Raw genomic sequence first — 26,863 nt, 5'->3', positions numbered from 1 at the left:
CGTGTTTTTGCTCTTTCCTTTTGGGGTGTGTGTTATAAATCAGTGTGTGTGACTGTGGAGAAGGAAACCATCTGGGATTGTGTTTGTGTTGAGCAAAGTGCCACGGCTCCTCTCACAGCACCTCCTGGCATCCTGTGGACTAATGCAGAGCTAAATGTGGAGCTGAGGAGAGGAAATGGCCTGTGACGCTCACAGAGCAGCTCACGGTGCTAATAGATAAACACACACACACACACACACACACACACACACACACACATACTCAGATTGTTAGGGCACCTGTCAGCCTCTGTTATAATTACCCAGTGGACGTCTGAACAACTTCCATCAGGAGCAGGGCTGTAGCTCCAGCTTTATATACAGTATTATTTATTGGAGCACAAAGCACTGCACTTAACACACACACACGCTCTCCTTTAGGGATCGACGTGGTTGTAAAGATTGTGTGTGTGTCCTGCAGTAGTGTCACAACTTGTCTCTCACTCTTGGTTGTCTTCCCCTTCTTTCCTCCCGATTACACCGATGCACTGCCGAGATGTAGGCCAACACACACACACGTGTATATATAGCATATCCACACAGAGCTGCTGCCTGTGGGGTCAAGAGGTCAGCAGGCTCACTACCAGCCCCCCCCCCCGCCCTTCGGTAGCTGGTGGAGGCCACAGCTGATCACCCCCCCCCTCACTGAGCTGACATCAGACAGTCAATGACGATCAGTTTAGCTGACACTCACACGGACACACTCACAGCCTCTGTTGGTATCCCTCTTTACTTTGTGTCTCAGCATGTTACTCTGTGTGTGGTGTGTGTGTGTGTGTGTGTGTGTGTGTGTGTGTGTGTGTGTGTGTGTGTGTGTGTGTGTGTGTGTGTGTGTGTGTGTGTGTGTGTGTGTGTGTGTGTGTGTGTGTGTGTGTGTGTGTGTCTCCAGTGTTTTCTCAGTACACATGATGATAAAGATGTTCAGACACATGTGGTGTAAGAGGAAATACTGCATGTAGAGAAAGTCTGAATGTGATCTGTTGTTGACGTAGATCAGGGGTGTCAAACTCAATTTCCCCCACGGGCCACATTCACATTATGGTTGAACTCAAAGGTCCGGTTGTAACTTTAAGACTATATAAAAATACATATATAAATATTTAATATATATAAAATAATGTATTATATGACATCATTGCTTCTGCATTGGATTATTATCGGATAGGGTAATAACTTCATAATTAACTCGGTCTGAAAGCAGAAGTCTAGGGCAAACAATTGCAAGTCTCTTCAGTGAGAAAGTCGCGGGCCGGATTTGGCCCCCGGGCCTCGAGTTTGACACCCCTGACGTAGTGTGTTCTGTTGGTGCTGTCCGTGGTGCTGATGGAGGCTGTCCGTGGTGCTGATGGAGGCTGTATGGTGGTGATGGAGGCTGTCCGTGGTGCTGATGGACGCTCTCCTCTGTGGAGATGGAGGCTGTCCGTGGTGCTGATGGACGCTCTCCTTGGTGGAGATGGAGTGCTGATCCAGTAAATGACTTTACGCACCGTCAGAGTGTTGTCCGTGGTGCTGATGGATGGCATGAAACACACATTTAACCAAGATAAAAGTCAATATAATCAAAGAGAAGTTTGTACTTAGATAAAGAGTAATGTGCTTATCTGAGTGAGAGTAAAGCTGTTGTGTCCTCCATGCAAACACAGTCACAGTCCAGCCACTTATTTCTGTCTGTGTGGGTGTTTCGGCTTTAAGCAGCTCTAAACAAATTATCCCTGTACATATGGGCTGTGTGAAGCCTCCTCACTTTGATCTGATGCACAGAGATTTGCATCTAAAGATATGAGGGTGATGCTTAGAATAGAAAACATATAACAGCCGCGTGAGAGTGAGAGATATCTGCAAACAAGAGCCTAATTAAATCACATTAGTGGGCACAGGGGGTGTGCAATAAGCCCCCCAAGAGATGTGACGGGCATTGAAGCAATTTTTGGTAGAGGCCAAAAGTGGTAGTATAACTTCCTGTCAGTCCGTGCTGTCATTGGGCCCATAAATACTTTTTCCCATTGACATACACTGGGACATAGACGTCTGTAAATCAGCAGATATTGTGTTATTGTGAGCACGATAGGTCCGATGTTAATTGTTGGCTCCACAGGAGAGCTGAGGAGTGGCCTGCTGTCCAATGATCTTTCTCTGTTCCTTATTAAGAGGTTGATCCATAACCCCCCCCCCCCCCCCACCTGACTCATGTGTCTGTGTGTTTGTACAAGCACAGGAGGAGTGTATTGCCTCGCAAGCATTTTATGAGCTCCATCAGATTAACCCGTTAACCTTCTCAAATGCTGTAAGTGTGTTTTGAGCGTGTGCCAGCCCTGTGTCTCTGGTGATTTCTGAAATTGATTTGTGTCTCCTGAAGCTAACACAGGCTGGCAGCGCTCCAACCATCCTAATGAAGACGCAGGAGGAGATGCTCTCCAGCGTGCAGCTCCAGATATGTCGAACTCTTTTGTTTGCAAACGCTTATCCATCACACGTTTGAAAAAGGTTGTTCATCAGGGCTCCCTGAATTTAGTAGGAAGTAGTCAGAGTGCCGTACCTGTCGTCTCTGACACTCAGCACCGTCAGAGGGGAGCGTGTTGATTCGAACACGAGTCGCTTCCTTCCTGCTCTTACAGCGTGTTGCAGGATGACAGAGTTCCCTGAAGGGGACGCAAGGAGTCATGAGGAGGAGTCATGAGGAGAAGTAGGTCAGCTGCTGGCGGTGTTACATCATACATATTTATAAACAGAGTACACACACACACTGCACACTCATTCTGTTTATTCTGCTGCCTTCACATGGTAAACACTCATCACACATCAGCATAGTAGAGTAGCAGCTGACACACTCTGAGAACAACACCTCTACCCCTCAACACACACGCAGCTACAGCAGCAAACACACACATACACACTACAGGTTAAAGAAAGGAGAGGACGTGTTGATCAGCTGTGAGGTGCTGACAGGAGGATTCAGATTTAAAGTGGACCTATCATGCTATATTTAAATGATATATTGTAGGGCCATACCTATATAAGGTATATTTACACGTTTCTGTTTTCAAAATACCAAACAGATCATGCATTTTAGCCATGCCTCATTTCGCTCCATTTGCTCTTTCCAGCACTGTCTTTGCAGGGGGCTGATTCTGTGAGCTGCAGCTGACCCCCTGCAGGAGAGGATAGCGTGCTCTGATCAAGTCAGAAGAGGGGGAGAAAAATAGATCTCCGTCCTCCGTGTTTTATTATATTATTATATAGAGTCGTTATTCATTTGTTTTAAAGCTCAATAAATAACAAAGAAGACCTTTGACCGGGAATTTTCTAATTTTGTCCGGAAGATTTAAACTTTAACGGACATCTTGACCGGCATCTTGAACTGAAACTCTGCTGCACGGTCCCCTCGTTCCCTGGAAGAGGCGGAGAGGTGGGTGTTTGTCATCTGCTGGTGGACTAACCGGAGAGAATTACAGTGCTTGCCTCGACGGGGAGGGATTGCATTGAATTAAAGCAGCGGGAGCAAACGCTTGCCTCGGGGAGGGAGAAAAAAAGCCACAGGGGAGAATAAACAGAAGGGTAACCATGCGCGGGAAGTCTTCTTCACTGCTTTTGTGGCAGACTACAGCGCCACTTACAGGCCTGGCATATGTACTACAGCGTCTCCAGCGCTTTCGAGCGGCAATGGCCGGCCGTGGCCCAACCCCACATTCCCCTGATAGGTGGAGAGTTGGCCCAATAGCCGTAGCGCCACTGTCTGTCAGCACAGTGTTCAAATCTGGATCAGTTTTGATCAGATCCGTTACAGCCCCTTTTTTTAGAGATTTGGGTGTTTTCTGACACTTGGTGAGTTCCCTGGAACACCGGGGACACATATTCATGTATAAAAGACGTACAAAAGTGCATTTTGCATGATAGGTCCCCTTTACATTTTGGCCATAAAACCTAATAAGTGAATGTTCTTACATGTCAGAAAAATGGCCATCACAGATCACCGAATGATGTCTTTATATTTTCATCTTTGTTTTCTACCACAAGTCCAGAACCAAAATAGTATAACATTGAAATAAAATGGTGTAAAAAAAAGTAAAGTAGCAAATCTAGAAGTTTGAGGAAGCTGAAATGTTTGACAGTTTTTTGGCTAATGTCTCCTGTACAGCAAGGTCAAATACAATATGCATGTATCTGAATGTAGCAAGTAAATCACTTCTCTTATCTTCCTACAATGATACATGTAGGGTAATACCAGTTATGTGATGGCAGCTGTGCAGATGCTCCTGGAAAAGTCTCTGCAGCAGGCTCTGCTCAACACATGAGGCTCCTCCTGCCAGACACTGTTACTCACTCAGAACTAACACCATCAGACACTCCAACACAACATCATGCAGGGGGCGAGGTGACCTCCGTCAACTCCCAGCAGCCTCTGCACAAACAGCACAAACGCCTCAATGTTTATCCTGAGTGTTTGGATTCTGTGCATCCAAACGGAGTGGTTTCTTTAGGGGCCGATAATTATGCCGCAGGTTATTAATGCACCGTGCACCGTTTCTGCAAAGCCTCTGGTCTGAGTTAGCGATGGGTTGATAGTGTCATAAGAGGAGAGGCTTGACGTTGCAGACAGAGACTCCTGTATGTGTCTGAGCTGACGTAGCTGAAAGAATGTGAGGTTGGAGGTTTCTTCTTCTTTTCTTGGAGCTGAGAGATCGGCTGCTGTGCACAGGTGTGTGTGCAGTGTGTTCATCTCTTCTGTCGTATCGGGATAATATCAACTATTTTTCTGCATATGCACAACAATAAATAAAGCTGCAATGATAGAAGATGATCCACTGATAGTTAGTAAATTATATTGAAAATCTATTACTCTAAGTAATTTTTCACGATACAGAACACAATATGGATCTCTTTCTGGTTTATGGTGCATACCCTCCCTGTGTCATCCCTGCTGGAGGAGCTGCTGTACGCCTGGCTGCACCTCTTTACTATCCTTATATGCAACCCGGCTGCTGCAGGGGTCAGAGTTCAGCCTCTGTGGATTGTGATCTCCTTTTGTCTCCGCTCAGCCTGATGCTTGGGTCGGAGAGGGAATCTGTCTATGTGTGTGATTTTCTGAAGGAGTTCAGGGGTGGAGGGGCTGTACAAATATCCATTACAGCACATCTGCAGGAACAAGGTGCAGAGGGCGTGTGTGTGGGGGGGGGTCTTTTTGTGCAGCCACTAACATGCTAATATTTAGACCTCTGTGACAGCTCACACACAATATACACTTCCAATATCCTCCATTAGACCTCTGCAGCAGGTATGATCGTATGCATTACCCAAACATTTTATAATATTTCCTTTTTTAATCTGATGCAAAATGGAATTTAACACATGATTTCATAATTTGACCATCTAGAAAGTCTCTTGGATGGTGCAGACCTTCTTTAAGGAGGACCGTCCTTTGTAGCTCCGAACTGATGTATGGATGTTTTTTCTCAGAAATGTATAATAGTATAATAGTGTCCCATGCTAGCTGCAGCAGATGTTATGAGCTAAGAGGGGAGGTAATAACATGCTAACAGGGCGGTGCATGTTCACAGTGTTTCCTCTCACCCGTCACATCGCTTAGCAGGAGTTAGCCTGCAGGCGGACATGTTGTCATACGAGCAACAATCCTGTATTCAGAGCTAATGGTTTAGCCACACACAGCAGATGAGACAACATGCTCTGCTAATACCGTGACCTTCTGTGTGTGCAGCTGCAGAGCGGGAGGCGTCCAGTCTGAAGAAGGTGGAGGAGGCGTATGACACCATCAACATGGAGATCAGGTATGGAGGGATGAGACGCGTGGTTAGCTTCCTGTTGCTAATCCCTGAATGATAATAATGTTCATAAAGCTGCTGAGTAGCCGCTGTGCCCCGAAGGCCTGCATACTGTTCATTACAGTTCAGCTAGCTAAAGGTCAAGATACCACCCCCACCCCCCCCCAACCCCAAGGATGAATCCAACCGCTGTGTTTCCTCTCTGTCTGTCATCACTCAGCTTAGCGGCTTTAAAACTAGCAGGAAGCTAACGTATTTATTGCTCCACTCTACTCCTTATCCACAAACATGCACTTTGTGAGAATGCAAACACACACACACAACCTGCATTACCTTCCTGACCCGGAATCCCCCCCCACCTTATTAACCTGGAGCCAAACAGCCACCTCTTTAAACATGTGTTAACCCCATTAGCACCTCTGAGTTATGAATATGGAAATAAAGGCCTGTGCAGCGCCGCTGTTACCACAAAGGGCTCACTTCCTGTACCTGCCATTACTGGAGATAAGCAGATAATTGGACTGAGGGGACACAAAGGGGTTATACAGCAGCTGTCACATGACACACATCTAGAGAAATACTAGATTATTTTTCACAGAGGAAGAAGCTTGCAGTTTGCGCAGATACCTTTATAATACCTGAAGTTATATCTGTGTCAGAGGCATTTCCATCTGTGTTTCAGTGCCTAGGTTGCAGACGTAATTGTCTAAATGTTGGCATGGTGTCAGATATTAGCTTAAGTTTTGCTGCTGGTTTAAATACAGATGTTTTTTTTTTCCAGTGATCTTCGGAAGAAGCTGGCCATTGACTACGGTACAGACTGGGAGTTCCTGTTTCTGAACAGCCAGTGTTACCAGCTTAACGTTTATGAGTGAGTACTTCTTTGTTCATCTTTGCCTCTCAAAACTAACCCTTAAGCTGTCAACATGATGACTTCTCTCTAAGAGGACATGTTATGGTCATTTTCAGGTTGATATTAGTATTTGGTGCCTCTACTGGGACATGTTTCCATGCGTTAATGTTCAAAAAGGTCTTTAATTTGCACCTCTTTTCACCCTGTCTGTTGTGATTGGTCAACCGCTTAGAGATGTCCCGCCCCTTAGCCAATCGCGTTCAATGTGTTGGAAGCGCGCGTGTTCAATAGTGATTCCGCTATGTTCCGGATCCAATGGAGGTTGTTCAGGCATGGGGGGTGTTTGGGAGTTTCAGAGAAGCATCACAAAGTCTACAGAGGATGTTACTGTGAAAAACTCAATCAAAATCCTTCATAGCATCTCAGTGTATAACGTGATAGAGATTTAATCACCACAGAGAACTCCTCCTCCTCTGCGTCTCCTCTGTGTCCCTGCTGGGGAGAAGCTGCTCTCCTCAGGAGCGCTGCCAGCTGGAGCTCCACAGGCTGTGGGCGGCTGAAGACTGAAGGAAGTTATCTGCAAACACATCTCAGAGAGTTTCCCCGGCCCTCACACAGCAGGGTTTGCTTAGTTTGCCTTTTAGGAGGCAGAATGTTGAAAGGGAAGATGTTAAACCAGATAAATCGTATGCAGGCTCTGTTAGATTACAGTGGCAAACATTGTGTTCATGAATGAAATGGATGTTCAAGTGAAAAAAAGTCACAGTTAAAGAGAGGAAAGTCGAGGAAAGCTTAGAGCTACTGCTACAGTCATGCACGTTTAGAGTAAGAATAGAACATTGAACAGCTACTGAATGATCAAAGGAAATCATGTGAACTACTTTCTATAATTAATATAAGTGTGCCTCCCTGTGTGGCATTGAGCAGGAGAGCCACAGTTTTCTCAATTACACAATAATCAGACATCTTGACCAGACATTTCCACATATTGGACTCTTTTTTTAAATCGACAATCATAAATATGAATTTTTCAACAGACCCTTGGGGTACAGTCGCCCTTTTTTCCTTGTACAAATCAGTAACACAATGAAGCCAGTCCCATTCAGTGTTCCCTCTTCACCTTTCCATGGAAGCTCTTTCTGGAAGAGGACAGGAGAGGTTTGATCCCCACTTCAACATGGGGTTTGTTCTTCTCAGGACACCCCAGCATCGCTCACTAAGTCATTATATTAGGATGTTCTTTTGTTCTGCAGCGCTCCAAGGGAGTCCTGAATCTATTTTCCCCGGCGGGTGTTAGCTGTGCTGTAGCGCCTCTTGTCTTCTCTGGGCATCAGCAGGCGTTCCGTTCCCATGATGCTTTAGGTGCTCTGCCACACAGGCATGATCCTTCTCCATTTTAACACTATAATATCATAACATGAATACCAGGTATTTTGCACAAACATTTAACAAAATGTGCATAGCTAATTGAATGAGTGTTTTAAGAATGTTGTCCTTGGTAAATGAGTGTCATTTTTCTCAAGAGTTAAAGAAATTATGAAAAGAAGGAACTAGCTTTCTGTTTATGCCATTTAACACTGTTCAGTGTTAGCGTAAAAGACAAAGCTAACCAGGCTAACAGATGCATGCACGTGCACAGAGGAAGTGAAATCTTGTTTGTATGCGGGTTTAAATATATTTGTTTATGCAGAAAGTGTATGTATGCAGCTCCATGCCTCAGAGCAGGTGTCACACTCACGTTATCAGACACTGTTGGTTAACTAAAGAAGGAGCATTAGCCTTAACAAGCTGCTTTAGGACCTACAGGGCAATTTGAGGATGTTCTATATTTGTATTATTATCAGCTGGTTATTTAATGTGTTGGTCTTTTTCTTCATACGACATAGCAGATGTGTCTCAGCCTCAGATAGTTCTTTCTCTTTGTGATAAATCTAATTATCACCTTAGGATATGATAAAGTAGATCCTCCAACACTCTTTCTGTTGGAGCCTCTTTTAACACCTCAGAGGAGGAGAAGTGTAAAATATTATTCTGAGCCAGCGTGCTTCACACTAATGTGGGATCCTTTACATTAAATAGAGATATTATTTATGGCTGTATTAGAATATTCCTCTCATTGTTTTATAATACATATCACTTTGAAATCTTCACAGTCAGGCAGCCGAACTCAGTACGTGATTGATGCAGGATTAACTGGAGTACGACTGGTTTTCCATTCCTTGTTCTATAGGTATGTCAATGGTCTGCAAAGGCTAAAATCCCTACGTTTTTTCCAGAGGGGAGTTTCTATCCCACACAGATATGAGCCTCCTTTGTTTACTTATGTAACATAGTGACATCACAATGGAACACTTGCGCTTCTGTTGGCCAGAACTCAAACACATTGAATGTGATAGGCTAAGTGGCGGAACATCTCTAAATGATTGACCAATAACAACAGTCAGAACCAGCCAGTTGACCATCAGAGCAGACTGGGCTCTGGTTTGAGACAGAGGGTGAAAAGAGGGAATCTGCAGGACAAAACAATTCTTCTTTTACCGTAAAAAAACTCATAATGTAAGTAGATAAATATAAATGTGGTATTTAAATACTTTGCAAGCATATTTTTTATTTATTATTCTTTTTTGTTTAACATTCGTATTACTTTATTTGTTACATGTTAAAATAGTTTTTATAATGGAACTATTTTCTGCTCCTTTTCTACAAAGTATTCTTCTTACTTTCCTTCATGTATGTGTGGAGGAGAAATCGTCAGTAATAATGTTTGGCCTGCTTTCCGCCTCACTGCTCTCTGATGCTCTGAATCTAAATTGGCTTCCAGTTTTCGGTTTTGTTTCCAATACAAATTGATTCTTTGGAGAGGCTGCATTATTCTCTTCTTGGGTAATTTATGAGCATCCCAGCTATGTTGTTTCACAGAGGTAATAAGAAATATTTATATATATATATAGTATATAAATCTCATACTCTGCATACAGCATCTCCAGGCTGAAATATGATAATCGGTCAGAAACTTCAATCAGACTCAGTGAGAGCTGTTTACTGTGCTTCTCCATGTGGAAAATGAAGGTGGACTGGAGAATGGCCCACTTTAAATATGTTTTCTTTAAACTGGGTGAACTGGAATATCAGGAGATAAAGATAATGTAACTTGACACCAATCCTCTGCTAAAGTCAAACTCATCATGGCTGCAGTTTATACTCTTACTGTCGGAGAACTGATTCACCTTGATAAAGCACAGTCCCTGAGGCTCTTGGAGGCTATTATCACTAACATAAGAATAAACCTCTTTTTATTACTTAATAAAGTACAGTTATACTTTATAGTGGTGGTTGCAGAATTTGATGCTTTATAACAGCTGGATCCACACTGTTCCTTTTGTAGATCTGATTCAAGTCTCAGTTTAGTTGTTCTGGCCTCTTTCTTTATTGTCACTTTCAAAAGTGTTGCGTTCAGGAGCGGATGGGAGGATCCCAGCTGTCACCGTCTGATCACAGCCTTCTGTAGTTATTATAAAGTTTGATTGGTGACCTTTGCATGGTCCGCCCTCCCTGCACGTCATCATCTGTCACATATTTTATATAATGAAATATATACAGGGCTGTGATTCATGCAGCCCACTCTGCTGCACTCTTTATCCTCCGTCTGTCTTTGTTCCTCTGGATGTTCCTCAGCTCTACATCCCGTCTGTCCGTCTCCTCCTGTCACTCTGGTCTCTGATCAGTGCGTGTGTGTGCGTGTGTGTCCTCTCTGCTGGGTCCGGTTGCTTTGACGCAGTGTGAAAAGACGGACATCTGATCAGCTTCTGTCACATGTTGACGTATATAATCTGTCCTCACAGTTTTTAACCCAGAGACTCACTTCATGTTTCCTGCTACCGAGGTCACATGACCCTCACTTATAAATAGGGATACTTTCTTTAGTGTGTGAGTGTGTGTGACCATCAGTCAATGTTTCTGGATTCAGAAATGTGTTGCTGAAATTATTTTACAAACTTTTTATTTTTTAGAATGGCTTTACCCAAGACTACATAGAGCTTTTAGAGGTCATTCTATGGTACATGTTACCGTTGTTGTTTAAAGGTATAAGTATGTAACATTTCCACCTGAAAATGTGCTGGACCTCAATATTAAGTTGAGCTATTTCAAATATAAACGCTGCATTTCTTTTGTACGAAAGAGGATTAGGGCCACATGTGACATTTCTTTTCGACATCTGACCAAAAGTGATGTATTTTATTTCCGAGGAGAAAATCTGAATTCTGAGAAAAACATTGGGGATATATAAAGAATATTGCATGGAGTAAATATATATATAAATAGCATTACACTTCAATTATGTAATTTGATCAAGATATATACAGTGTGTGACGTTTGAAGACACTATGTGATGTTTCCTCAAACATCTTTTCATTTCTGTGCAGTTTCTGTCTAAAATCGTTCCAACAGTTTGCTGACGTTTATCGTCAAAGCCTGGTTTAAAGAGCATGAACAGTAAAGCACCCTGTATTAAAGCTCATGTGTTCCTCTCCTCTGCAGGTACACCTACAATCTGTGTCCGTTCAATCAGGTCACTCAGAAGAGCACCGCGGGGACCGAGGTCTCGTTAGGGTGAGTACCAATCAGCTGCTCCTCACACTCTCAGCAGCTCACCCCACACACAGCAGAGGGAGGTCTTTTCTAAACAGCTCCAGGAACCCAACACACACCATGCAATCATTTTCTTATTGATATTAATCAGATAAATTCACTTGCAGCACTGGAGAACTCTGACAGCTCTTGAGTCATTGTTACAGCGCTCATATGAAGAGTATTTGTGCGATAGATTTTTTTAAATTGTAATTCAATCTGCTTCATGTGACCCTTAATCAATCGCTAACAAATCTTTGTTAGCGTTTTAATAGCTTCTGATCAATAACAGTTTCATGTATGGCTTATTTTATATATTCTACCTGCTGAGTGAAACAGCAGGTAGAATATATAAAATCTCTGTGCGTTTACATTCCTTTATTTTAGGTAGCAATTACAGAAACTATTCACATTGAGACCTTTCAGGACCAATTTCTTTATGATTGGCTGCAGAGCGGGCACAGACAATGTAAAGGCATTAAGACGACAGAAAAAGTGTCCAAACATTTATTCTCTTGTGAGACGTGAAGCCATTAGGCCTGACTCGTCTCCTGCTGGCAGCTGAAGTGACACGTTAAAGATAATTCATCAGCAATTATCTCCTCCTGCTCTCAGATTGTAAATTAATTGGAGTCTAAAGTTGTTTTTGCGTCGCCACCTCCCACACCACCCACTCACTGGAGGAGCAGGAGGAGGAGTAGCAGCATGTTTTTAGCGCAGAAAGAGGAGAACAGCATGCTAGCTTTGAGTCATGTGACCCCACGCTTTGCTGCTTGTCACTCACCGTGTATGGCAAGGCGTGAGGACCAAACAGAGCCAGCGTCCCCATCTGAGAGCTGGTCACTCTGTCTGCAACTAAAAACAGCATTTGAATCTTTACTCTTAGTCTCATGAGGAACCCATTCTTATTTGTAAGCTTCTCCGGTTTAGCACTAGTACCAATGTACCAATTTGAAATTCACAGCAACACTGCGGTAATCAGATGGTTTTAGAGCATTTATTCTCTGTTATTGACTGTGTGCACAATGGCACAAAATCTCACATGACGACATTTTTTATAACTCAGTAGTGTCATGGCACTAATGATGAGCTACAAAAGCACCAACAGTCAGACTGCATATTAGAGCTGCAAGAGCAACACTGGCAAGAGGGGCAGACAAGTTAACCTTGAGACCCAACTCAATTAACCTGTCAGTGTGCTATTTAGCTAGCAAAGTTTAGCTATTCAGGCTAGCGAACGTTAGCTATTTAGTAGTTCCTCGTCTGAAAAACTGTAATTACAGTAATGAACAGTTCATTCAAAAGCTTAAAAAACGTTTATTTGGCAAGTAAAGGATGCTATAGGTGGTGACAATATGCAAAGTAATAGCAATAAGGCTTCAACTCAAAGTACCAAGACATGATACGGCAATGTGGAAGCACCCTAGAGCCGGAGGAGAATAAAATGTGTACACTTTCCTCGTGAAGTGTTAGAGACACGACTGAACACAACAGAAAATATTGTCGGTGTGCTCAGAGATGATTTAATGTAAAATGAATCACATGCAGACACCTCGTTGGTATGTTGTGGGTGTAGCAAGCGGCGCGGCACTGTGTCTGTGGAGGTATATATGGAGGGGACTAAAGTTCATTTTTGATCCTGACAGACCATCAGTCAGCGGGATGCATCCGTCCTCCTGATATCAATCTGCATGGAGGGAGGTGGGGGGGATTTAAACAGCAGCATTTATCACACCTGCTCCTCCTGACACCAGAAACATTCTTAATACTGGCTCGTAGTGTGTTGGTGCAGTATTAAAGGGAGGGTGTTGCTGAATTGTGATTACAACGTCAGTTTGTTAAGTGTGTCAAGGCTCATCAAAGTTAAAATTGTTCCCTCAGCGTTTCCTGCATGCGTGGTTCTGCAGCATTAAGTTTCCGAATGCTCATATGGAACAATACATCACTTCCTATTGTGGCCACACACAGCCATAACGATTTCATAAGGCCCAGCAGTCATACTGTATGCTCCCAATTATGTGTAAATGTAGATATTATACGCCTCACATTCACCTCCTGATTCCAGCGTCTCCGTTTCCCATTTAGCTTTCTGCTCGCGCCGCTTTCCTGAAATGGCCTCTGCAACAATAGCACGCGCTGCCGTAATGATAATGGAGTGGAGGAAAACGCTTGCATAGCGACAAACACTGTGGCACCATGACAGCGTCGTCCATCTTCATAATGTCCTCCACACACAGAGCTGCACAAACACACACATGTAAATCAGTTCCTGTGCTTATGTTCATATATAACACAGCATTGACTGAGGAAGAAACAGCGCTTGCATTGATTTCTCTTTGTCACATGCATTTCCAACGTGTTTTTGAGCTTATGGTAAATACTGTAAGAAGCTTGTAGAGTGCGTCGGCAGCCATTTCTGAGGTTTGTTGATGAGCAAATATTCCTTCAGATACCTTGTTGTGGTTCAAGGATTTTATAATTCAGCTTGGTTTCTTGGTTATTGTTTTTGTTTGTCAGCGCAACTTGCCGTATTTTCATGACATTTGGTGTACCTAACGTGTACATATAATGAATGACTGAACTATCAATGCTCCACTGCTGTTGTAAATTATTTTTTAGCTATAAATGATATCAAACCCATACAGTACAAATACATATTATTGTTAAGTATTTAAGTTGTTGGTTAAAGAAGTAAAAGGCAGTGGTTTTGGCTCTAATAAACATCAAATATATTTGTATTATATTTGGAAATTATTTTTCTCTTCAAAAACTGGCGCTGACAATCGATAATTAATATTTGTATTATGTTTTTTTGTTTCTTTCTTTTAATCCCTGCCTATAACATGGATTTCTTTTCATACTTGGAATAATGTGCAAATGTGAAACCATTTGTTGATACATAATGTCCTTTATTAGTTATTTATTGCATTTCCTACACTGGCTTGACAAATTAGAAAGACGACATCCCATATTGGTTTAACCTCACTGCCTGCTCACTGTTAGCAGCTGTTTATGCTAACAGTGTTCACATTAATATGTCCCATGCTCTGCTGCTGGTGAGAGGGTATTACTGCTGAGGGCTTTTTGTACATGTTGTGGTTGTTAGCAGGAAATGGCCTGAGCGCTAAGCTAATTGACAGACCGTGTACGCCCTGGGTTAGGGTGTTGGTAAAATAAAATGTATCTTAGTTAAATATTGTTTAGAAGATGTGTTCAGTGTAAAACATGCTTTTTGGTGCACACAAAGTCTTTCTATCTCACTCTACCCTTGAAATTGAATCACTGAAAGTCGGGGTAAAGAAAAGTCCTTAAAATGAGTCATATTAACAGAAATTAAATTATCAGAGTGTCAGCTCTAAGAGGCTTTAGAGGAATATTTTAACATTTTGGGAAACATGCTGATACAGCAAGGTCAGGATCAGGAGGTTTATCTGAGATTAGATTAGCATATCGCCTGGAAGCCACTGCTCCTAGTGCTTACACACACTGACATTTTTGACAACAAGATGAAATTAATAAGTGAGCCATGGTGATTTAAGTCTTAAAGAGGCCCTATCCTGCTTTTTGTGGTTTTCCCTTCCCTGTTATATTTGTGCATGTAAATGGTCTGCAAAGGCTAAAATCCTAAAGCTTTCTCAAGAAGGCGTTTCTCTCCCACACACTACTTTTAGACTAAGAGGAGGTGAAGGTGAAGGTGAAGGGTCGTCTAATAGCTTTTATTTTTGGGACCCCGGGGAAATCAGGCAGCCACGAGCTTGGGATCAGGGGTCCACATGTGTCTCCTCGTAAAGTTCAAGGAGCTCGACCTCCTGCTGTGCAGGGTCAAACTGTTTGTCGTTGTCCCGCCCCCACAGAGACGAGGACGATGAGGAGGAACAGGGTGAGCTAGAACATATCCAGGGATAAAAGTGGCATAATAATTCCTGCAGACAACAAGATTAATGAGTCAGACTAAAAGGAGGAGAGGAAGGAGGAGGAAGAGGAAGGGAAAGAGGAAGCTTTGAGTGTTTTGAGTTCCTCCACAGCTTCATTTTGTCGGTATTCAAACACAACATCTCCATCAGAGAGCTAGCCTCGCAACATAACACTAGGCAACCTACAATTTACACTGTAGCTATTATTTATGAGACATTTTTATTTTGTATTGTATATAAACAGTGTTGTCCACAGTCGTTTTCCCAGAATGCACTGGTGTAGAGAGCAGCAGTGATGGCTGCAGGCTGTCACTCCTCAGAGGGTTTCCTCCAACATCACACACTCTTTTCTGTGCTCTTATGGAAATATGTTCATTTGATCAATAACAGTCCATTCCTCATGAGAGACAGCATAAGAGCTTCTGTTGGTTCCCCTCCCTCCTCCTTCTGAAGATTAATCACTGTTTCATGTTTAGATAGAAGAAAAGTGCTGTGGCTAATTATCTCGATGGGAGGCCATTTTTTATTTCCCATCAGTCGCAGAGGGATCTGGGAGATGAATACTGTAGTAATACTGTAACATGAGCAGATTACAAATGAGACAGAGACACTGCAGCAACTTCTCACAAATACTCAAAAACCTTCAAAATACTTTCAAGGTATATGCTGCATGTTCACTACACATGTTGGAGTATAATATATATATTTACATGTTAATATTTATATAACACCCTCACTAACAGGGGGTAGGGGGAGGGGCGTTATCTTTTATATTTAACTGAAGGCAGGGCGGCGATAATGACTCTAGTAAGTGTGTTAAAGTGTGTGGTTGTGTGTGTGGGGGGGGGGGTTCACTGTGAACCCCTGATGGCCTTTCTGCTGGGTTGCCGTGGTAACGTGTGGTTGTTAATGAGGCAGAGAGCTGTTAGCTGAATACAGATGTGTGGCAGTGAAATATGAAGTGTTCACCTGCAGTTTGATTTAGCGCCTTGTGAAATGGCCTCACTGTCGTCATTGATTCACACTAATAATGGGCCTATACATATAAAAAGTGTCCAAAAACATTTGTTTTCATGTGTTTTAAAATCTGAAAAAATATCTAGTCATACGAAAACAATATTTATATTAAATAATAATGATAATGATAAATTAATTCAATAAAATGCATCCCTTAACATTTAATATTCAGGGAAACCTATAAAAATAATAATAATAATAATAATAATAATAATAATAATAATAATAACTATATACATAAGAATGATAATAATAATAAATACATTATATTTTATTACTTATTCAAGGAAAAATATATACTTGAAAAATATTATAAGATGAATATATTATCTGTCAACATTGAATCTTTAGGGAAAACTATAAAAATACTACAAATAAAGTAAATAATACAATAGAACTGAAATAAAAAGAACAAACTAATAGATGCAACGTTTGGCTTTATAAATCTTTCACAGATGCTTTTCTTCCATAAAGTGTTGAACTTGAGTGTAGATAGTAGAAAGGTTTCTTTTGGTATTGAGTATGTATGCAAACATTCTTCAATACATGAATGATTGCAGGCAGCTTCCTCCTGTGCATGTGAAGTGGAGTCAACTCTCCACACATTAGTCTGCTGAGAAAACACTGAAGGTAAATGTATATTCAGTGTTCTGCTGGCCATGCCTGCATTGTGTTCTCAGCTTCATGCGGTTCAGTGAAGACCCCCCCCCCAGCAGGAGTTTAAAATGCAGAGTGTATAATGATAGCTTCTGAGAGGTTGATTTGTGGCTATATACGAGGAGGGGGGTGAGATTATCCGTGGATCGTGGGGATTTATAACTCGGATTAATGCTGCGATTGAGTTGAAAACAGAATCACTGGCATCGCTTTAAATAAATAAAAGGGGCTTAAGTCAGCTGCAGCCTTCGTCAAGAGAAGCTAATCTGCTTTCTAATGCTAATTAATCACAATAAGCATCAGATTATAGAAATTAGTTCAACAATACAAGAGATAATTCATCATAACACCCCAAAAAAGTATTTTATGTGTTCAAAATATAGCATGACTCTTTGTTTAGTGTGCATGTGATGGTCTGCAGCTAATTTAATCACAACTCTATTTCTGTGTCAATAGAAATCTTACCGAGTAATTCAGAACATATTTAATGAGATTGACTCTGTAATGTGTGCAGGCCTGTCTACTATCTCACCCACAATGCAATGCAAATGCATGGATATCTGTGATGGAAGGCCAGACAGATTACATTATGAGCCAGATATCTGCAGGTTTAAAGCCTTTAAAAGGAGCATCACTATCATCCATCATTAGTCATTACAGGAAGTCTGCATGTGGTGAGAAATGGATAATATAAGATGCACTTTACCTGCCTCCCAGACCAAACTAATGGAATCTGGGTCAAATGAGAACAGAATCTACATTTGTGTCACTTGGATGTTAGATTAAGAGAATGCACTAAGGCCAGAATAACTGTGTTAAAGTGTGTGGTTGTGTGTCTCTCTGTCATTTGAGAGAAAAATGAGAAGCAAGTGAAAGTGTTTAAATACAGTTGCTATGTTCCTTTGTGTTATTGTATTAGACTGAGTCTGCTTGCTTTGTTCTACTCTACAATCATTTTGTTGACCAAACAGGACTTCAGCGGGATGTTCAGCATTAACAGGAGCCTCATGTTTTACATGTCACACACACTAGACAGTAGCCCAGACTTTTCTAGGACACTGACCGAGCTTTATACACGAGAGCAACCCGTCCAGTACTTCCCCTATATGTCACATTCACTGTCATGTGACTTGGCAGTAAATGTAGATTCTGAGGTTTTCACTTATCACATCATAATAATGAATGTATACATTTGATCTATAAGGAGCCCAATTACGATGGCCAGTCAAGCAAACAATAACATGATGTGATTAGAGATTGATGACTGGCAACGATGTGTAGTTAAATGAAAAGCTATAGACTGGTGGATCGATGGCTAACACTTCAACTGGTATTTCCTTGGCTTGTTAGTGTTTTATATTTCAATGCAGCCTCTACATTCACTGCTTTTACTTTTATCATTACAAATGTTTACTTTGATATAGCCTCATAAGCATCATTAGCTGTGAGGAAGTGTTTACCACAGATGTGGTATGTATTGACTGATCGAGTCTCATTAGTTACCATCTCGCCCTCTCTCTGTAGAGAGGCCTGATGCCACTGAGTAAAAGGAAATCGCAGCTTTTGAACTTTTTGTCGTTTGACGTACAATACACGACACAGAAGCTTTTAGGCATGATAATATTCTATTTTCAGCTTGGTGCCGATTCTCAGTTTTCACCGGAAAGTTGGGCGGGGCCGTCACTTTGTGCTCGCATCTAAAGTGCAGCTGAGCATCACGTACCTTCGAGCCAAACTGAGATAAACTGCATGGAAAAAAGAACTAATCATGGAGCCAGGGGGCTGTTTTCTGCACATTTAGGTTGACACAGGATCAAAGTGACATGTCAGAGTAGTGTTAATGCATCCTGCTGGCATGAAAGGATTAAGGATGCTTTTCAGAGTTGTAAATAAGGACCTGTTGAGGGCTGTATCACATATTTAGTGCAGGAAGGTGTTATCATTACTGAAGGTGATGCGCAGGGGATCAATTGTCAACTCCTGCAGCTCTGACAGGAATCCATCGAGGGGCCTCTGTCACTAACAAAGTGCTAAAACCCAATCACAGCAGCAAGGAGAAGGAGCACCTCGCTGAAATCAGAGTGGATTTAAAAAAAAGGGGAAATAAATGTTATGTATGTGTCCAATTTTGTATTTTTCTTCCCTCCGCCTTTATTCCCCCTATGTTTTGCACCTTTCATTTCTTATTTCTTATTTCTAAAGTCACAATATCAAATATACGACAAAGGGTAATATGAGATGTATTTAAATCCCCCCAAAAATATCATATAAGCCTCCTTGACACTGAAAGCAAAGATCTGTAATCTCTCAAGGAAAGGTTTGTGCACCCGAGACAGTTCTTAGAACAGTACATTTGATTATTAGCATTTTGCAAAAGCATTTACAGAATCTTTGGCAAACCATTTGGAAAAGGCTTCAGATCCCGTGCTTGCTCAAAGTGAAAATATTGATTGTATTATTTCTCCTCCGGTGCAGACAGTTGCGAGTCTATGTAGGGCAGGACATCAGTCAAATCTCCAATCGACCATGCACCACATGCAGAAAGATTTTCCCTCAAACAGGATTACACTGTTTTACTGAATCAGTCGTCAGCAGCAGCACGTCTGAGAAGCTGCTGAAGTTCAACTGAAGAAGAGAGGAAGTTATGTGGAGAAAGCTTGGTCACATGGCATCTGTCAGACCAAACTGTGGATATATAACTGTACAGCTGACAGAATATAGCGTCCGGACACAGCGCTGGCACTCTGCTCTGTCTCTCTGGGAAATGTTTGGTGAGAGCGTAATGAGCTGCAGATCGGCCTCTGTGGATACGGCTTCACTTGCCTTCCCTCGTGTGGTGCTGCACACACATTAACTCTGACTAATTAATATTTCCCCTCCATTGTTGAGCATGGTGCCAGGCTGGACGTGCTGCCAGGTCTTTGTGTTTTTTTTAATAACCAGACAAACTTTTTCTGTGCTCAGCTGCTGATAAAATACTTCATGAAAAATAACCTGACCCTGTGTTCCTGCTGTGTGTCTCTCAGGAGGTGGGGGATGTGGGCGGGGACTCCGAAGAACCCGTACAGTCAGATGGTGTATGAGAACGGAGAACCCTGCTGGCAAGGAGGCTCCCGCAGTACTACAGTAAGTGCTGCACACACACTCAGGGATAAACAAAGTAAGAGATACACAAGTGGAACATACACACTGACTGACAGATGGAAACAAAGTCCTTCATCAGAGCTCAATAAATATGTGATGCAGACCTCATTAGGATTTAAACTCATTATGGTTAATATGAGAATATTTTCTACAGGAAACACTGCTGTTACATGGATAATATTTAAAAAAAACACCCTAAAGTAATGGTTTTGATCGCTTAGCAAATGTAGAAAATGCTTGATTTGCCTTGAGTTTTTAATGCAATGTTATAAATGCTGCATGTGAACGGACTCTTACCGAACATTACACACTTGTCACAGGAGAACTTGTATTGCCATTTAGAGATTTATTAACAGGCTTGTTGTATGGATCCAGTTTGATATATCAAATTGTTGGTGTGTACTTCTCACTCTGCAGGGCTAAAGTCCTCCCTTTTTTCAGTCAGTGTAGCTTCTTTGAACACTCGTATGTCCTAAAAATGCATCTTGTGATCTCCCCCTAGCCTTAAATCAACATAATTTCAACCATGTCTCATGGTCCAAACATTATTTCACTTTTAAGAGACTGATATGAGTATGTTTTCTTAAGAAGAAAATCACCCTGTAGCTATGGTTAAGGGAAAACTTAAAGCGGCCTTTTTCAGTTTTGGTGGTGTTCCCTTCCCTGGAGTGTGTTGAATAGGTTTTTGTGAAGGCTGGAGCTAGAATCCAAAATGTCCCTCCAGAGGGGTTTTCGCCTCTTTTCCACTGCGGCATATACAGAGAGTTTATAACAACTTGGGCCTGGACAAAGAAACCTTACTGGGTATAAATCCAATGACAAGTCTTTATGTACACTCCTGAGACAGATGTGTGTGTTTTCCACATGTGGATTTGTTCCCACTCAGCATCCTGGCAGTGAGATGCTGTGTTCAGGGCCCGGTGATGGGAGCTGACATCCCCCCTCCCCCCCCCTCCTCACTTGCTCTCTGCTTCTGTTCTTTATTTCTCCGGTATTGCCTCCTCTTACAGACACTTTTATGAGATCCATTTACATTTTGTGTCAGAATTGTATCAATTTAATCATCTTATTTCCTGTGCCTGGCCCCCTCTGCACAAATCACAGTCTAATAAATGTCGTTTGCAAATATATGTACTCATGCCATCCAGGGCCCCCTTTGAAAAGACTCCAATTAATTCCTTTGATACGACCTCCTCACCGAGAGCAGGCGGCATAAATGAAGTCTCGTCAGAAGTCGGCGCTCATTATATTTGAGAAGCTGAACTCGTCTCTGGGTAGTGCTGCGGTGAGCGCTCTCCTCTCTTTACTCTCCGGCTGTGGGACCGCTGAGGTACTGTTTCACTGAGGGAAGTCGAGGTAATCCAAATTAAAGCAGCATGCAGCAAAGAGTCTGTAGGGAGGGGGAAGTGAACTGCTTCACTTATTAATTAAATTCAAAGTGCTGGGCTATGAGCTGCACTTATTGTAGCTACAGATATAAACCAACCAACAGTTTCCAAAATATAGGTCAGATTTTTGTTTGCCAAAAGAAACTTAGACCAGAGAGATGGCAAGAAACATGCATCACCATGAACAGTATCCCACTTATTACATGACTAAACACTCTTACTTCCTGTCTGTCTCCTTCTGCTCTTCCCTCCAGTGTTTAATTTCTGTCTGTCTTCTTCTGTAGTTTCTGTTAGTCTTTTGTCTTATCTTGCTTTTCCCTCTAGAGTTTACTTCCTGTTCTTCTGTAGTTTCTGTTAGTGTTTACTTCCTGTCTGTCTTCTTTTTCTCTTCCCTCCATTGTCTAATTCCTGTCTGTCTTCGACTGTAGTTTCTGTTAGTGTTTATTTCCTGTCTGTCTTCTTTTGCTGTTCCCTTTAGTGTTGACTTCCTGTCTGTCTTCTTTTGCTGTTCCCTTTAGTGTTGACTTCCTGTCTGTCTTCTTCTGTTGATTTCTCTGACATTTACCTCTTTCCCTCTCTTGCACTATTTTTCTTTCTTGCTCTGAACCAGCTGCAGTATGATCTGAAACTCAGAGAGCTAGTCTCTTCTTCTCCATCAGCAGATGAACCCGGCACCTCTCCTTCACCTCCTCACCGTTCCTCCTCTCTGCTTTCTAGGTCACACTGACATGCGGGACGGAGACAGCGCTGTGCGGGGTGAAGGAGCCTAGCAAATGCCAGTACATCATAGACTTCCAGACTCCTGTGGCCTGTCAGCCAGTGCTGAAGCAGCGGGGCATCCACAGTGAACTGTGACCCTCGGCCTGCATGTGCCCCCCCGGCTAGCCCGCGGTGACAGTCCAGGGTCCTAAGGGCCCCCGCTGACATCAGTGCTGTCAGAAATTGTATTCTTCCAACAAGCTCGCTGTAGTTAGAATATGATGATCAGGTTTCATTCATTGTTACAGCTTTACATTGTATTAGAATAGAGCATTTATTAATTAAAAACAGTAAAATCCTCCTGTGGGTTGACAATTACAAGATTACAATGTAAATAATTACATAAATGATGTGAAGCTACATTTATTGCAAGGCCCAATTACATTGCCACCAATAACCATTTTATCTATCCCCGCCCCTTTCCCCACTTCCTGTTAAAAATGAGATGTCTTTGTTCTTCCGGTTTAGCAGCATTGTAAAAAATGAATTTAAGTTGAGATAATTTACAGCTACACGGCGGTGATCGGATGGTTTTACAGCATCAATCCTCTGTTAGTGACTGTCAGATGACATACGAAAATGGCCCCAAATTGTATACAATTTGAATAACTCTGTCGTGTCTATGAGGACAAGTACCAAAGCATATCTGCCGGTCAGACTGCATACTAAAGCTGATGTGGACAGTTTATAAACTCTCACTGCCAGAAGGGTAGACAAGGTTCACAGTGTGTTGACATTTATAGAAACAAGATAACAAGCAAATGTTAGCTTTTTAGCGAGCGTGAAAGTTAGGGTTTTTGCTAGCAACCCGCTCTTTATCTATCTATCTATCTATCTATCCATCCATCCATCTATCCAGATGGATAGATAGGTAGCTGGATATCCATCTATCCAGATGGATAGATAGGTAGCTAGGTAGATGGATAGATAGATGGATAGATGTTATCCAGCTATCCATCTATCCAGCTACCTAGCGAGCTTTTGCTAAATTGGTGGCTCTCCTAATTGAAATGGGAATTTTTATTAAACATCCATCAGGTTAAACTTACAGTTTAACCGTCTACCGCTCAGGCAGTGAGAGTAATTATATATAAAAACATTGTTGACGTTTTCATTGTTGACGTTTTCTTTTTAAGAACCAAACAAAGCTTGCTGTACATTCTCAATTATATGTTTTTTGCATTACGTAATCACATATTGCTAATCAAAATAGTTAGTGTCAAGCCTGAAAAACGTTTATAACTTAATAACAGTTGATTCAAAAGCTGCTATTAGCAATTAAGCTTTAACCCGGAAGTAACCAGACATTATACAGGGTAAGGTGAATAACTGCTGTATCGGTTCACTTATGTTAAGTTAAAATGGCAGGTTAAAGAAAACCAGCAATAATCTTAGGGACATATTCCGACCATCAGGAAAAAAGCAATAAATATCTTCACATAAAATAAAATGCACTCCCTGCACTTCCTTCGTGCCATGCATGGAGATTTATTTGTCTGGGAGATTATACCAAAAGACAGAATTGAGGTGATCCATAATCTGCAGCCTTCACATTATGCAACTCAAATGTTCTTGATAATGATACAAAAAGCAAAACCCCTGCCTATTGCCACTTTAACTCTAAAAGGAGAAATTGTGTGTGATATTAAATATTTGTCCAATTGTCCCATGACAAATCAAACCAGCAAAGATGCTAGATGCTCTCTTTAGCTTAGCATAGAGCCACACGTTCTTTTTCATGATGCACATGAGCGATTTATTTTAGCATCTAACATTCTTTTTCACCAAATGTGTATTAATCTGTAGATGAAAGTAGTCTTCAACAAATGCACTATACTAGCAAATGCCAGTTTGTGTTACTAAAAGCTGCAGCTGTGACTTAGTAAGCCTCTTTTCAAAATATAACTTCATATTTTCAACTGTTTTTGACAGATTAACATCATCAGAAATAACAAATAATATCTCTTAGAAAAGTGAAATAGTATTGAGAAAACCGAAACAATTTGTTGGCTTTAGTCTTTGCTTGTTGACACGGGAACAATACAAAAAGAGGTGCACCAATGTAACTGCTGTATTAAATAACTGCTCATCATAAGCACAAATAAAGTACTTCATATTTTGGTATAATCATACTTGATTCTTGTCCTAATTGAACAGATTGCATAGCAAAGGCTCAGAAAGCGCCTGCCTTACTGGCCAGAATGGTGGACGCCCACCAAAACACACTCTTTTGTTTTTCAGCTCCCTCCTTTGAAGGGAGGCCAGTCCTCAGGGCTGAGAGGGAAAAAGGACACTCGCGTAGAGTCACATGCAGTTACTCCAGTTCAGTCCACAGTTACTCCAGTTCAGTCACGATACTGACGCTTGACACTCAGCTTGTAGCCTACATCTTTTTTTGGCACACAACACCATTTAAATGCATGAGTGAGAATTCAGTACATACAGTATGTACAGTTTCAGGCCTCAGTTGTTATTCTATGTGTACAACGGATTGTAAATGTTGTTCCTAAATATATTTCAGGCTATCATTTAATTGTATTTGCAGTTTTTTTTCGTATTTTTGACAAGCTACACTATGCTGTTTTTTGGGCATATTTTACACATACTATACAATCCGCTTTTTTTTGTTTTTATATTCTAAACTATGCCGTTTTGCTTTCATATTTTCATGTTTTTTGCATATTTTTGATGTACTATAGTATGCTGTTTTTTGGGAAGATTCAACAACTATGCCTTGTTTTTGTTTTTGTAACAAAAATGCTGTGTGTCCTTATTTTGCATATTTTCGACACTATGCTGTGTTTCAGAAAATATCGACATACTACTATGTCGTTTTCTTGCATATACTATTGTGGGGGAAACTTCTGAAGCAATTGGAAACAGGACTCAGAGAGACACGAGGAGAGCTGGAGCTTTGATGGCAAACACTGACGGTTTATTTGGAGCTTCGGCCGGAGAATTGACAAGACAGGTTGACACAGCGGTTGCCAAACCAATTCTCAAGAACTCTTCTGCAGCTCGAGGTTTTAACTAGTTCGGAGTGTAATAATCAACATTCTTTATCAGTGAGACTAAACAATTATGGACCCTGAATCTAACTAGAGCTCTCGTCCATAGAAAAGAATGTGCGCCAGGGAACCTACGTCCCTGAACAGGGACGCCTCATGGCGGCTTGTGCTCTGTCATAGACTGGCAACAACAATGCGCCCAAGCTGCTCCTCCTTAAGAGGTATAGCAGCAATACCCAAGGCCGTAGAACTATGCCATGGGAAAAGAGACAGTAAAGAGAGAAAACGATGAACTGGGTCGAAGGTTGAATACCTAAGCAAATTATTCCCTAACAACTATAACTTTTTTTTCTGTCATTTTTATCGACATGTGGTTTCGACACACCATACTGTGCGTTATTTCGACATGAAATACACGATGTTTTTCTAGAAGTTTTTCTAGCCTACTATCTCGTTTTTTTTTTTTTTTCCAACATGTTTTTGTCATTGTTATCGACATACTATATTATATACTATATGCCTTATTTCAACATAAAATAGGTCGTTTTCTTTTTGGCATTTTTTCGACATGCTATATTATGACTTTTCTGTCATTTTTAACGACATACCTGCCTGGTTTCTACACACCATACTGTGCCTTATTTCGACAAAGTACCATGGTTTTTTTTGTGCATTTTTTCAACATGCTATATTATGACTTTTATGTAATTTTTAACGACATACAACGCCTGGTTTGTACACACCATACCGTTCCTTATTTCGAAATAAAATACCATGGTTTTATTTGCATTTTTTGGACATGCTATACTATGACTTTCTGCATTAAGGCCCATTGTAAATTCAGCCTCATCTTTCATCACAGCACCTTTAGTTAATCTGCCAAAAAAGCCACATTATTGACCCGAAAGTACACAAAAAGCAGACTGAGACGCTCCTCAGGGTCCTTGACATGCTCCACGCGTTGACATTTTACCGATAGCAGTTACCGTTTTTAAACTATAGTTAGAAATGTAAGAGGTTTATTTCTCATTTCAGAACAATGGAAAGGCTCTCCTTTCACTGATTACTACACATCACCATGGTAACCTTTGATCTCTGGGCTCACACACACACATTACATCGTCACCTCAAACACAAACACAGACTGGAGTTTAATAGAAAATAATAGGCTGAGACAGTCTATCAAAAAAGTCAAATTTGATATAAGGGGGGACCCATATCAAAACATTTACATTTTACATAAGGGGGGACCCTTATCAAAACATTTACATTTTACATAAGGGGGGACCCTTATCAAAACATTTACATTTTATATAAGGGGGGACCCTTATCAAAACATTTACATTTTACATAAGGGGGGACCCTTATCAAAAAAGTAACATTTGTACATAAGGGGGGACCCTTATCAAAACATTTACATTTTACATAAGGGGGGACCCTTATCAAAAAAGTAACATTTGATATAAGGGGGGACCCTTATCAAAACATTTACATTTTACATAAGGGGGGACGCTTATCAAAACATTTACATTTTACATAAGGGGGGACCCTTATCAAAAAAGTAACATTTGATATAAGGGGGGACCCTTATCAAAACATTTACATAAGGGGGGACCCTTATCAAAACATTTACATTTTATATAAGGGGGGACCCTTATCAAAACATTTACATTTTACA

At 41.3% G+C, this 26,863-nt stretch overlaps 1 protein-coding gene across 1 annotated transcript in view; it reads left to right on the top strand.

The window, feature by feature from the left end:
- The window catches only part of LOC117487879 (glucosidase 2 subunit beta-like), a 53,453-nt gene extending 29,144 nt beyond the window's left edge, over positions 1–24,309 (top strand). Inside the window, exons 11-15 of the mRNA XM_034136628.1 lie at positions 5,753–5,822; positions 6,598–6,687; positions 11,209–11,280; positions 19,913–20,012; positions 22,136–24,309. Coding sequence (XP_033992519.1) covers positions 5,753–5,822; positions 6,598–6,687; positions 11,209–11,280; positions 19,913–20,012; positions 22,136–22,273 — 470 coding nt within the window. The 3' untranslated portion in view covers positions 22,274–24,309. The remainder of the gene's footprint in view (positions 1–5,752; positions 5,823–6,597; positions 6,688–11,208; positions 11,281–19,912; positions 20,013–22,135) is intronic.
- The last annotated feature ends 2,554 nt before the right edge of the window (positions 24,310–26,863 follow it).

Source organism: Trematomus bernacchii, unplaced genomic scaffold (assembly GCF_902827165.1).
Source record: "Trematomus bernacchii unplaced genomic scaffold, fTreBer1.1, whole genome shotgun sequence".
Taxonomy (NCBI): Eukaryota; Metazoa; Chordata; class Actinopteri; order Perciformes; family Nototheniidae; genus Trematomus; species Trematomus bernacchii.
Note: the sequence above shows the minus strand (reverse complement) of the source record. Positions and strands in the feature narration are given on the sequence as shown.